The sequence below is a fragment of the Adiantum capillus-veneris genome, chromosome 24, assembly GCF_014529385.1.
Source record: "Adiantum capillus-veneris isolate H3 chromosome 24, ASM1452938v2, whole genome shotgun sequence".
Lineage (NCBI taxonomy): Eukaryota > Viridiplantae > Streptophyta > Polypodiopsida > Polypodiales > Pteridaceae > Adiantum > Adiantum capillus-veneris.
Window position 1 is genome coordinate 73962171 of NC_140954.1, and position 14574 is coordinate 73976744.

Genomic DNA, 14574 nt, shown 5'->3' on the forward strand with positions numbered 1-14574 from the left:
CCGTGTCGTATGTGACACGCCTCCAAGAACTGTGGGCCATCCTTCGATGTGTAGACAACCACAAATCAGCACTCTGGGAGTGCCGATATCCTCAACATCTGCAGTCGTGGTCGAAAATGGCCTGCACAGAACTTTGTCGAAGCCGAACGGTGGCCGAGATGACCTCAGAATGAAATTCTGAGAACACCGAGCCATTTGGGCTCGCCCACAGGATTTGGGGCCATGTCTTCGCCTGTCGAATCTCACTGCAATCTAAGCAGGTGACTCTAGCTTCCTGCAATGCTGCCCCGAGCCTCGATCTGAGCTCTGATACCAGTTGAAGGAGTACGAGCGGAAGTGCGACACGAGAGAGAGTGCGAGAAGAAGATCACGACGATATGGTGAACTCGCTCTGTTGTAATGTGTAGAGCATAGTGAGTTCTTATTAGGTTTTTACAAAAGAATATGTGTACATACCTGGCGGCGCCCACTTACCTGGGTGACCACATTGGGATTTATATCCCAACAGACTCTCTCCCATACAAGAGGAGGAATCCAAAGAACGAGAAAGTAATGGATCCCTAAGTTCCTCTGAAGATGTGGCTCCACGAAGACGGCGGTCTAGACGATCGCCAACTCCTCCCAAGAGGAAACGGTCAACCCATAGTCGTTCTCCTTGTCACTCCAAAAGGGAAAAGAGGAAACAAAGGAAGAAAAGGACAAGAAAGAGGTCACCCTCTTCTCCTTCTTCTTTACCTTCCTCCTCTTTCGACGAAAGCTATGGCTGTTCTCCTAGAGAATACAAGAGGGGAGGACATTGCAAATCTTACCCTGCATGACGAAGGTCACAAAAGCTCAAGAAGTTCAAAGAGGGAGGAAAGAGTATCTCTTTTCTCACTTATGATGGCACCTTTGGTGCTCCCAACAAAGTATTGGACTTCATCCAGCAATTTGATGCGGTCTTTGGAGACGAGGGATTCACGGAGTCCTCCAAGCTATGCCATGTAGCTATGCACTTCCAAAAATCGGCTTGTCAATGGTGGGCTAGCCTTTGTGGCAATGGCAAAGCCCCAAAGACATGGAAAACTCTATGAGTTTTTATCATGAAGCAATTCCTTGCAAGCAATGCAAAGGACAAAGTGCTTACCAAATGGTGGAGTTTGAAGCTTCTCTCTCATGAATCTATCCACAAATATGTGGACAAGTTTTGGGTTTTACATCTCAAGGCTACTGTCTTTCAAAAGATAGACTTCGCCGAGCAAAAGCAACAATTCTGTGTGGGATTACCTGAAGAGATTGACGAGTACATTAACTCCCAATGGCCTACTTCTATCACTGAAGTAATCCACCACACTATGGTTGCTTCATGCATTCATTTTCAACACTCAAAGGGGTAAGGAGGACACTTGTCCAAAGACTACTCATGTGCTTGAAATGCATTGTGTGTGTGATTGGCTAGGGGGAGAGGGGTCCAATGAGCTTCACGCTTGAGCAAAAAGGAGGGCTCACCCAAAGCAAGCAAGAGGTATGATTGGGTGTATACACCTCTCACACACTCATTTTTTTCATTCATTCTCACTTGGTGAAAGTGGAAGAACTCCATCTCCTTCTCCAAATCTTGTTGAGAGGTTGAGAGCCTACACCAACGCTCTTGGCTATGGAATGCAAATCCAACCAAGAGCCAAGAGCCATGCTTCAATGCTTAAGCTTGCCATCTTCTCCATCTTCATTACTATGCTATTATGTATGCTAGCAAGAAGAGTGATAATAAGTGAGGAACTACTTCTTTCTCCTATGGAATGTTTCTTCTTCCTCTTCCCTACCCTCATTCCTTGCTAGCTCTCTCCACCTTTGAAGGTGTTTGAGGCCTTGGGAGTGAGGCATGGGATAGTTAATGCTTTCTACAAAGTCTATGTTATGCTCGTGATGCATGAAGCTTTCCATCTTCATTGCATCACCTAGGTCACAAGGAACACAAAGATTGTATTATACCAAGTCTCTCTTGATCGGAGAATCTATATACAAAAGCCTATTGGAGGGGGGACCGGCTCAACATAAATCCGGTCCTCAACTGTTGTCAAGTTCTCTAAACTCTCTCTCTTGCAGAAGTATTGTTCATGCCAAGTTAATTAAGAAATATGTTTATGTTGCTACCATCAATTAAGTTCACCCTCTATGTTCTCAAAGTAATCTCACAAAAATGCTCACTCTAATTCTCTTAAATCCGCTATTCTCAAAGTTCATAGGCCATTTCCATTACATGATGCTTCACATTTGTATATGTTTGTACTAACGTAGGCCACTTGGTCCACTATGGTCTTCAAGTGGGAGACTGTAAGGGTGCAGGCCATACTGGTCGAGAGCCGCCCATAACTAAGGGGCTATGAATAGTTATCCACTCACCGCTCCACCACACCTCGTGTACTGCTCCACTGCACTCCTGCACTTGCACTCGCACTCACACACATTTCGCATCGCACCTCATAATGCGCTCTTCTCACTCTCACATCGTCGGCACCGATCCTACATGAGCAACAACAAAACCCTACTCAATTGCACATAGATTTGAGTCAAACCAGGGCTATGATGCTTCCAAGGTTGTCCTTGTTTAAGTATCAATTAGTTCTGGGTTGAGCGTCCTTACTGGCCTACATAAGTGAAAATCTGCTCATTTGTAAGGCAGTCCATGCTCGCTATTGTCTCCTCAATGTGCCAAATTTAATTTTGATTTCACGAGGTTACTATGTGTATTGTGCTCTTCACTTTCATTATCAACTTATTAATGTTTAATTAGTATTTTGATTAAGTATGTAATTAGGAATCTTAACCATATTTCGTAAATGTTGCTCTCTCTCTCTCTCTCTCTGTGTGTGTGTGTGCAACTAGCCCACTGTCTCTCTCATGTGGACACATGCACATGTGTGCAGGCTCTATCGTCTCTGCTCAACAACTATCATGTTGCTTAGTCGTGTGGGGCAGCAGGAGCTTGCAGGTGGATCTAACAATCTCCAATGGACGAGGCTTTTAAAAAGAGCCACGTCAGTGGTATTTTTTTAATTTATTAACCTAAATATTTATTACTAACGTCATCGTGTGCAACTAAACAATAAATTGCCATCAGCCATAAGACGATACCCCATAAAACATACGACAACCACAACTGCAATCAACACACTGTCCGAAGGGGTTCACCTTTCAAATACCTATAGCACATGCGTTCAAGAGGTATTTTTAAAACCCCTCTATACACACACTTCATCGTGAATTAAAAGACCCCTCTTCCTTCGTAAACCTGTAACTTTTTTTAAAGATTTCATTTTTAAACCCCTCTTGTACATGTAGTTTTGTAACTCTTTGGTAGATTAAAAAAACCCTCTGCGTGAACTCACGTGCTACGCTTACATATTTTGAGGTGGACCCCCTGGGCACACTATCTTTAGCACCACACGCTCGTCTCGAGTGGTCAGCACGGTACCACATGGCCCATGTCAATAATTGACACCTTCTTTTTGGAGGTGGGATCAATGGTTCACAATCGCCGGTTGATCGTGATTGTTTTCTTGCCTAGGGAATGCAAAAGATTCGCATGATTTCAGATCCAAGGCTTGAACATGTTCCCCCTCCACCCCTTGAGATTGACTTTAACCACTAAGCTACCACGTACTTGTTGAAAGGTGTGTGTGTGTGTGTGCGTGTGCATGTGTGTGTGTGTGTGTGTGTGTGTGTGTGAAGCTTATAGATCACGTCACGTTTCCCCTCCACCCCTTGAGATTGACTCTAACCACTAAGCTACCGCGTACTCGTTGAAAGGTGTGTGTGTGTGTGTGTGTGTGAAGTTTATAGATCACGTCATTGCGGATAAGTTCACAATTTCACACCAAATTTGGTGTGGTGTACATACCCTCCCAAGTTCACATGAAGCTCACACTTAGTTCACATCGAGTTCACACCGAATTTGGTGTGGTGCACATACCTCCCGAGTTCACTCAACTCACACTTGTTCAAGAAATGATCGGATGGCCCATATTGCGTCGCCTCACAACGCCTAATGTGGGCCATTGATCCCACCTCCCTAGGGAGGTGTCAGTTAGCAACGAGGCCACACAACCAGTTGCAATTGCATGGCAAGATACCATGCTTCTATCTACAACCAAACGGCAAAGAAGCATTTGTTTCAAATCAAAAGCGAATGCGCCAAATTGAAAACGGGTTATAAATTGGCCAAACAAATCACTTTGAACCTCAAAATAGAGATAAAATTGGCCTAAATCGAGCGTAGAATTTGCTCGTAATGAATTTGGTCCCATTTAGACAAGTCGTCACATGTTCTCAAACCAAAACAAGCCAAATGAGCACACTTGGACATGATATGGCCACTCGAATTAAAAATGTGCACGATGTGACCATGAAACCAAATGCACATGATTTAATGGCCTTGTCGACTACTCAAACTACATAGACAAAAACTCAAACTACATAGACAAAAAACGCATATGCTTGTAATATTGGTAGATTGAACTAGGAGCAAGAAACCGTCTACTTACACACAAGCAATAGCCCAAGCCAAAGCAAAATTCTAAGTTGGGTAAACTGTGCAAAAATGTGGCTACAATATCAATAATTAAGAAAATGCTTATGGAGCCATAATTTTCCTAGATCCCCTATGTCTATGGAACCTCATTTTGTTCAACTAATTGACGCTTTTGCAAGTGGTATATCATGATGATCGGTATTATGATCTAAACGGAACTATGTACCTAGTAACCGTAAATCCGTTTGAGGCCGACACATTTGTTGAGAAGCACGTACCGAAAGCGAATAGAGTCTCGAATGCTCATAGTTATGGAACAAATGTATGCAAAGAAGAAGAGAGAGGGAGAGAAAAAGAAGATAGGCTCGTGATTTAGGAAAAATGAAAAAGACTTTACTCATTAGGTTTTTAGGCCTTGTATAGATTTTACATCTCGTTCACTTTGATTTGGCCGCCCAAGCTGGCCTGACCCCAACAGACCCTCTTTAGCCAAACTTGGCGTGATTGTTGTCATAAGTGTAATCCTAGCGACTATAATACATCTAAACGTAGTGTCTCATACATCATGGCAGATCCCATTGCGGATGCATCGCAAAGGTTCACAAGGACACTCGCCATAATGTTCGATACATCATGGCGGATCCCATTGTGGGTGCATCGCCAAGGTTCACAAGGACAATTGTTCAAGTGTTTGATACATCATGGTGGATCTCATTGCACAATTGCATCGCTAAGGTTCACAAGGACACTCATCCTAGGCTCACAAGAAGGCAGTCATAAACTAGGTCATCAGGAAGATCTTACCTCTAACATCATTCATCCTCACCCGGGCAGTGTCTACACCCAAAAAAACATGAGGGGATTAAGAGGGGTTTTCGATCATTGTCATATATTTTCATCATTACATCATTTCATACAATCATTTTTCGGCATATCATGTATATCAATTGCCGGCATAGAAAACTCGTGTAAACATCCTACACGAATAAATAAAGGCCATTCAAAATTTCTATGATGGAAATAAAATTTCAATAAAGAAAAAAAAGTTGACACGCAACTAGTCGCCAGCGAGATGACGCTAGTGTGTGTGTGTGTGTGTGTGTGTGTGTGTGTGTGTGTGTGTGAGTGTGTGTGTGTGTGTAGGTTACAAGGGACCAAGGCTCATCACAATATAAATCAGATAGAGAAAAGGTTACAATCTCTTGATTAACAAAACACCAGCAATTGACCATACTACAATAGTGTGCCCTTTCCAAATCATATAAAGATGTTTATTGCATAAGCTTTGTAAGGTAAGGGTTTCCTCTATACCTGTCACCATCACAGCCAATAAAAAATTCATTAGTCAGTGGAAGACAGGTGTCACAAAAAAAACCCACGTGTTATAGATGTCAACCAAACATTGCGATGCAAAAAAAATCCTTATGAAAGGAGGCCAACACTTGTGTAATGCTCTCCATAGTTGTTGGACTGTGGTGTATGTATGAGAAGGGGCCCAACAACTGCTCTGTGAAGCCAAAGGTGGTATTGTCATACACCAGCACTTGAATGTAATACGTCTCTTCTTGCACCAGGTCCATACAAGGCATCTCTTTTAAAGCCATAGCTAAGCATGCATAAGGTAGTGGGGGAGTGGCGCCACTCCTCAGCCAGGCCAGAGAAACCGTTTTTCTGCGGGGGCTACCATATGTAGGAGACCTCATATAAACGCAGGGCATATCTACCAAGTGAGGGGGGAAAATACCCATCGCGCCAAAATGATGGTCGTCCCACGTATAATAGTATGCATGAGATAATTATGTACTTAGCCTGTTCTAGGCTTTTCCAAAAAATCTCTAGATAGTGCTAAGGAGAGTATCCCATGGCCAAAAGAGTAACAAATATTTTAATAGCTGGTGCACCTGCCCATGAGGTTATAAACCCAAAAGTTTAATAGGCAGGGTGTGTGAATCCCTCGATCCAATCCCGCACTAGGGATAGAGAGGGGGCACTAGGCCCCCTCTTCTGGGGGTCGTAGTGCCCATCTCTTAGAGACAATATGCGAAGAAGTGCTTTAGGGTCACAAGTAAACATGGAGTAACAATAACCTTGTAGGGTCTTCCTGATTGATCGCCATAATTTTGCCTTTTCAAAACCATTTCTACAAAAGGCAGCTACTAGCAAGTGGCTGTCCTTAGCTGCATTAAGGGGGTTTGAATTGCAAAAAAGAATAGGCTTTAGTTGTATGGTCGTATGCACCCTTTGTTCCATCGACTTTAGGTGGATGTTGACAGGAAGTTGAGGGAGGAGGTCGCCATGGAAATCATGGCATTAGAAGCTCTATTGGCATCTTCTAGCTTAGGGAGTGTTCGTGCCATGAGCGTCAGATGGGCACCCACAACCGCACACTACTAGGCGATGGACAACATGATGCGGTTGGAGCCACACGTTATCACCAGGTGCTTCCCTCGTAAAGAAGCTATGAGATGAAATGCCGCCTCCTCGCATCCGTCCAGTGAATCACTGGCAACACCCCAAGATTACGGCCACCCACTAGGGCCACCACTCCATTGCTCTCCAAGTTTCCTCCAATCTATGTTAAAATTGTGCTAAGTTTCTCCACTTCAACAACCTTTGCCTATGCATCTTGTCCAAAATCTTGTTTTCCTCCTGACATATTTTGATTTACTTCATCAACTCTTGGTTACAATTATGCAAATCATCCACCATGGATGGCTTATTCTCTACGATTGAATGGTCTTCTCAACAAAGCCACATTCCAAGATATTGCACGACTCCTTCATGATCCCTTTCCTCAACTTCAAGATCTTCATTGTTGCACAAGATTCCCAAGACAATAAGGCCTTTGCAACATTGATTTGGCCTATATAAAAGCAATTTTTGAGTGACAAACTCAATCCATGCGAACCTCATCCCGACATATGACATCGTGATAGGCTTATTCTACCAAGACAATGATGGAAATAGGGTCTTCAACAACGTACAAAACCTAGTGCATGATGAGAGAGTGACCTATCAAAACATGCACGTGATTGTGAGAGAGAACAGACATGACATTATTGATTTTTGGATGGTTGATGACATGACCCACGATCAACAAACATATAAGATGATCTCCAAACAAGAGGCGAACCTATATAGACATCAAAGCCTGCCGATTCAAGAATGGCTATCGAATGAAGAAAATCTTGTACATCCCACACTAGAGATAAAAAACAAACGAGCTTTGTCCTTGAGCAAGCAATTACCTTCTTCCTCTACTTTGCCTTTTCCTTTGCATCTAGGCTAATTATTTCCATAATGCTATTCTTCAATAAATGGTGGAATGGGTGCATGTGATGGTGGCTGCATGGTTGGCCTTAATAACTAAACCAATGGTGCTTGTTATGCTAGCAAAGGTAGCTATTGCCTCCCTCTTGGCAATGACATTTGTTGTCTAGGATATCTTAAATATGCATTCCTCCTACAATAGAGACAATAATACATACCATTGTCATTTTGACCACGATGTAGTAGTGATACTCTCCTTCTTTGTTTTCTTCCTTGATCTTGGTTTGATGTTGATGCTCTAGATCCTTGCACTAGATGTAGTAACATGTGATTTAATTCAGTAATTATCCTACTTATTAGGAACTCATGTTGATCCACCTTAAACTCTTTGAACAAATTGGTTGGTGGTACTTTAGACCTTCCGTCTTCATCTGCTAGAAGTGGTACCTAAACCTCCTCTCCTTAAGACATGTCGCTTCCATTTCTCCTACATACCTATTATGAAACTTCCCCTTCACCTTCTCTTTGAGAGGCAAGCACAAGCAAGACATAAAGTGATCCTTCTTCGAAAATCCAATGCTCCTTTCCTTTTCCACAACGATGCAACCCATTGCTCTCACATACCAAAAAATGTAGATGCATACACAACATAATTAAACAAGTTAATATAGTTTAATGTGCATAACTTACTTAAAAGGATCTCTCATGTTTTTATAACACTAAATCTCTGCAAAAAAAACATCTTTAGTCCCTCCCAATTTTCGCTTGTTTTTGGGTGGTGAAGTGTTATACTAGGCCCTTGCTTTGGCCTTCATCAACAACAGGAATAGTTGCAGCTTAACATCGTTATTGCCTTACCCAAAGCAGAGGCAAGCAATCAAAAAATTATCTTGGCATCCTCACCCTCGTTACCAAAGATGGTGGGGAATGACATCCTCACAACTTGTAATGTTCCAGCTTTCACTTTTACTTGACTATTTTTGAATTTGTACACTTTTTAATCAAAGCATGACAAAAACGACCATACTTTATAGTAAGATAAAATGATTACATCTAGCGATGATTTATGGTGAGCAAAAGGTTGAACACAAGGTGATATGAGCCATTGACATTGCATCAAGCCTTTCCCTTCCAAACATGGTCATGATAATCTACTAGTAAAATATATAATGTAAAGAAACAAAAGGTTGAATACAAGGCGATATGAGCCATTGACTACAACAAGCCTTTCCTTTCCAAACATGGTCATGATAAACTACTAGTAAAATATATAATGTAAAGAAACAACTTTATTGATTGTATCCTCTGAGTAGAGAAGGAATTTCCCCTTGGGAATGATTGATTATTGCCATCCATATTTGTGTATACAATAACTTGTTACCAATCACATCAGCTACCTCATTAGGTGCTTGATGTAGTACACACAATACTTGTCTCACAGTTAGAAATAATGAAAAGAGGTAGAGTAGCACTTGTAAAAATCACATGTTAGAGTGGCCTCACCCTTTGCATATGGTAGAGGAAGTTTTGTCATGTAGCAATTGCACTTGAACGAAGAGAGCATATGGGAGGGATAGTTATGCCCACCCTAATATGGCAAAGACTTTTGCTTCTCTGGTTTAGGAATGGTAGAGACTTTTGCTTCTCTGGTTTAGGGATGGTAGAGACCATCACCTTTTGGTGCTATTTGGAGTCTCATGAATCGTCAACATGGTTAAAAAAGATGAGCTTGATTTGAGAGAAGTTGCTTTTATTACATGACTGTAGTAACTTCTCTATTATGAATAAACTCTCTCCACAAAACCTTTTCATGATTACTATGATGCAATTTAAGAAAGCGAGCACTGTAATTAATTCTCCAATTGACTAATCTCAAGAAACGCTAGATAAAGTTCCCTCATCATATCATTGCGCTTATGATGACCATCTTTCATGGCTAGCCGCTTCAGGTTATCCCAAACGTTTTGAAGTGTTATTAGCCACTCTCAACCTTTCAATTTCGCAAAAATGGAGGAAAGATTGACCAAGATGGATGGGCAATATGCTAATGAATAGGCCACAATGGCCATATGGAATAGATCTTAGTTTAAAAAAAGGTTTTAAACATCTACAAAGGTAAACACACTTCAAGTATGGAGGCATCCATGGGGATGGTGTGAGTCATGCTACACAAGATTCCAAAGGTATATTCTGGTGCAGGGCTATGGATCTTGTTTGTGGCTTTGTTGGATTTTGATGGTAGTGTACTTGGTGGCTTGCTTAGAGCTGTATTTTTTGACAACGCATAGAATTTTGCTGATAAGCGTTCTATATATATGAATTTGTCTAGGACTCCCAATCTTGCTTTGTGAAATATGCCATATCTCAAGCATCTAAAGTCAAATTTTCAACCCCCAAAGTTGCCCTCCCTCAGCACTAAAGGGCACGGGAGATTCATTGAAGCCCAAGCGGTGGGATCCATGATAGCGAAGCCAAGACACGGCGATCGAGACGCGCGCAACCATAGGATGCCGGGGTAAACTAGGACACGAAAAGGTAAACTTGGACAAGCAAGGGGGGCTGTCCGAATTTATTTATCATTATTTGGTTTGCCCATATGTCAACTTCCCCGTCGCGCGGACGTAGCGGTTAGAGCGTTGGGCTCTCATGGTGGTGGCGACGGTTCGAGTCTCTGAGCCTGCGATCAACACCCATTTTTTTCCGCCATCCATTTGTCTCGAGATTCCCCTTTGGACCCCCACCGCGGATCCCATCTCTTTTCTCCCGTGCCCTTTAGTGCTGAGGCCCCCCCCCCCCCCCCCCCCCCCCCCCCCCTCTCTTCGTCACTATATGGCACGGTTCTAGGCCAAAGGGGATCTAGGGCCCAAGTTTGGGGGCGTGAGGCGGCTTTAATCTCGGCCGTCGGATCACGCAGTGAACTGGGGGTGAACTAGGGGCAAAAATGGCGCCCCAAGTTCACTCCTAGTTCACCCCTAGTTCACCTGCCTCGCGGGGTGTGGGTCGAACCTGGAACGTCTCGATTGCCACACGAATGCTCTACCACCACGCTAGTGCGCGTCGATGTCCATGTTGGCATGACACATGATCACACCCTAGTTTAGGCGCCCCTAGTTCACCCTCAGTTCACCCACCCCTAGCTTATCCGCCCCTAGTTCACCCTCAGTTCACCCATCCCTAGTTCACTTTGTGAATCGACGACGGAGATTAAAGCCGCCTCGCGCCCCCAAATTTGGACCCTAGATCCCCTCTGGCCTAGAACCGTGCCATATAGTGACGAGGCCCCCCCTTCCCTTCGAAATTGATGAGGACTCGTCACAAAGAGAGAGCTGACGCACTTAGTTGTGCATCTCCATTTTTGTAGAGGTACCACCCAGTCTGTACTCGAAAGGTTGCAAACTTACGCTCAAAGGGTTTACGAGAGGTTTAGGGATGCCCTAAAGGAGCGAGCAAATGCGAAGCTTTACGTGAGCTTCTTGGGCGCCATGGCTCACTTCCTCAGGCGCAAGCTGCACACTCTGTGCAGCTCTCGCTTGCCTTCCCCAGCTCTTGCCTCAAAGCTCTTGAAGTCTCCAGGTACGCGACATCACTTCTCGACTTTCTGTAGTTTGCAATGCTGAAATCTTGCTTTCCGCCCACATTTCTCAGGGTGGATGCACGCATGCTTAGCCAAGTTATTAGCATATTCACGTGGACTTGGATCTTTGAGTTTTGTTCTTTTGGCCCATGGCCAAAGAAGGAGATCAGTACATAATTAATCGTCCCCACTCACCATGTGACTCAGTTGAAGGGGTCTTTAGGCTTGGACTTTATAGAGGCATGCCTCGGGGAACTTACATTGTAACTATTTCGCTGTGGATTATGTAGTTCGAACAGGTCATGTGATGTGTAATGTGAAAGTGTCACCCTCACCCTCACAAAAATGAAAAGGCAACTCTGCTCAAAGCTGATTGAAACTAGGTTTACACTGGCATACAGACTGGTCCTGATTCTTTTGGACATAAGAACAAAGGGCTCAAGCTGATAGCTTAGGCCACACTATAATGTACTTAAGTTTTGACAAAGAACACATTGGTTTGAGGATTTCTTTTTTACCTTCAAAGCATTATAAAGAAGTCTTGACTTTTCACCTCTTTTTCACTAAGTAAAAGCTTTTCTTCAGTGTCTTGTTCCTTTTTATATTGGCATGTGGCTTCCATTGCTCCTGTAGCTGAGGGAATCCCATGATTGGGAATGAAGATGAGAAAAGAGTGCTGGGTAAGCCGAGCTACAATTTGTGCTTGAATTTTATGCCTACTAGGGGGACTGGTGGGGCTGATTATTTTGTAGCTCGGTTTATCAATGTGTCAAGGTCTTCTCTCATTTAAAAACATTTGGCATTTGGCATTTCGCTTGATAAAACTGACACTAACAATTGCTTGAAATTACTTCCAACTTCCAAAGACTACTATAAACCATTATTCTTACTTCTCTTTAATCAAGATTTTCAATTTTTTTTCATTTGATTGGAACTTGTGCATTGTGCTTAAATTGTTTAATTTATCGAAAGGTAGCTTCCATTGCCGCTAGAGTGAAGAAATCATGGAACTGAGAACGAAGATAAGGACGATGTTGGAGGCTTCTTGAACGATTTAAAGAAAGAAAATGTGATAGTAAAGAGTAGAGATGAAGTAATCGCCAATTTAGCCACCTTTGAATTGAAGATTAGGATTGGAAAGTTTTCAGTCATATATTACTTTCAAGCTATTTTTGGTAGGTTCCGCGTAAATCATAATTGCTTCCTCAATTATGATCACCTAGGGGTTACTTTGGATTGATGTTTTTGCCCTTTGGAAAAGGAATTGGAAATAAAAATTAGAAAATTTGCCAAAGATTAACGTTTTAGGCTTCTCAAACACTTTTAAATATGAAAACAATGAAGAAAATAGGAGTGATAATGGAATAATACCTATATGTTTTTCTTTAAGAGTTGGAAATCCTCTAGTATGCACGCGCTATTGGGCATTGACGACGTTAGTGGGGTGTCTTAGTATTTAGTGTCACCAGGAGGTGTATTTTTCTTGTTGCCTTCTTTAAATATGTACTACATATTGTTATTTATTTTAATGACTGGTTTTTCAGAACCCTTCAAAAGATGCAAGTGGACATTGCATGGCCAGTGTGAACGACTGCGGCCGAACGGGTTTCTCACATTGGGAGTCTAGATCGGTCTGTCTGGGATTGGTCGGGCCAATTAGCATTGAATTCCGATGAGTATGGGAGCTTGTGTGCACCAAATGAAATCTAGGCCACTCGAAAAGTCACAACTTTATAAGTGAATGGGAACCAGTGAATTAACTCAACGGGCAAACTGGACACTTGACACTTGTAGAGCAACCTGTAGGACATCTCACCTGGAGGGGGTGCTGAAACAAACGAGAAGAGAGGATCTCCCGGCTACACAAACCGCCTACAAATACGCATCGAACGAACCATCCGACCATAGCCACCATCCGGCAACTCCCCCGTGCTGGGGCAGCGTCCGAGGACGTAGGCGTGCACTTGTAAGACCGAGCATCCCATACCACCCGGCCTCACCTCCTCGAGGTGACCTCGCGCACTCCTAACCTCGCGGGTTAACCACTGGCACTTTGCCAGTGGGGGTCGATCCTTGCAAATGAGACATTGGCCTCCCTTTTATAATAATGACCGGCCACACTGCCGCGTTCACACTACGTCCGCCCGGACATTGGACGCCCATCTCGACGGCATTTGGGCTAGATCCCCTCTCCTGTGAGCAGGACGTAACATACTTCCCCCCTTAAGAACCATTGATGTCCTCATCAATGAATAGGGGATACTGAGCCTTCAAAGCTCTAACAGGTTCCCAAGTAGCAAACCTTTCAGATAGACCCTTCCATTTAATTAAGTACTCGTCATGAGCCTTTTGACGTGAATGACGGGTACGATGATCTAAAACTGCTTCTGGTTCTCGAGGAATATACTCAGTTTGCATATCTTGCCATAAATTTTTCTCGATAGGCACAACAACGTCGGCCTCACCCAATTTCACTTTAAGGCGGTTGACATGAAACATTGGATGTACACTAACATCCGAAGGAAGAGCCAGTTTGTAGGCAACTTGGCCAATTTTCTTTGTGATCAAGAACGGACCACAATATCTAGCTGAAAGCTTATAATGCTTTCCTGTGCGCATAGTCTTGGAATCCTTGGGTATCTTGTCACCAGGAGGTGTATTTTTCCTGTTGCCTTTCGTAAATAAGTACTAGATATTTTTGTTTATTTTATTTTTACTTGTTTTCCTCGGAACCCTTGAAAAGGTGCAAGTGGACATTGCATGGCCACTGTGAAATGGCTGCGACCGAATAGGTTTCTCACAGTGGGAGTCTTGGTCGGTCAGTCTGGGACTGGTCGGGCCAGTTAGCACTGAATTCTGATGAGTATGGAAGCCTGTGTGCGCCAAAGGAAGTCTGGGCCACTCGGAAAGTCACTTATAACTTTATAAGTCAGTGGGAACTAGAGAATTAACTCAAAAGGGGCAAACTGGACACATGGCAGCTTCTGGGGAGTTTGCTACTTCCAATTGAAGAGGGGGCGCCCAATTTGAGAGAGGAGGCTGATTTGACTCATAAGTGAGCTACAGTGTGTGTGAGTAGTGGGTGTAGGTCTACAGCTTTAATGGAAAGCTTGCCTTCTCCTCTGTCTCATGTAGCGCGATGATTTGCTCTCGTGCATCTCTCTCTCTCCCTTTTGGCACATATGGTAATGCCCCACTAGTTGGGCTACTCAGATGAACA

At 43.2% G+C, this 14574-nt stretch overlaps 1 protein-coding gene across 1 annotated transcript in view; it reads left to right on the forward strand.

Annotated features, from left to right (window-relative positions):
* The first annotated feature begins 11121 nt into the window (after positions 1-11121).
* Positions 11122-14574, forward strand: part of LOC147426590 (uncharacterized) — a 50301-nt gene continuing 46848 nt past the window's right edge. Inside the window, exon 1 of the mRNA XM_086498936.1 lies at positions 11122-11353. Within this exon, the coding sequence (XP_086355062.1) occupies positions 11263-11353 (91 nt within the window). The 5' untranslated portion in view covers positions 11122-11262. The remainder of the gene's footprint in view (positions 11354-14574) is intronic.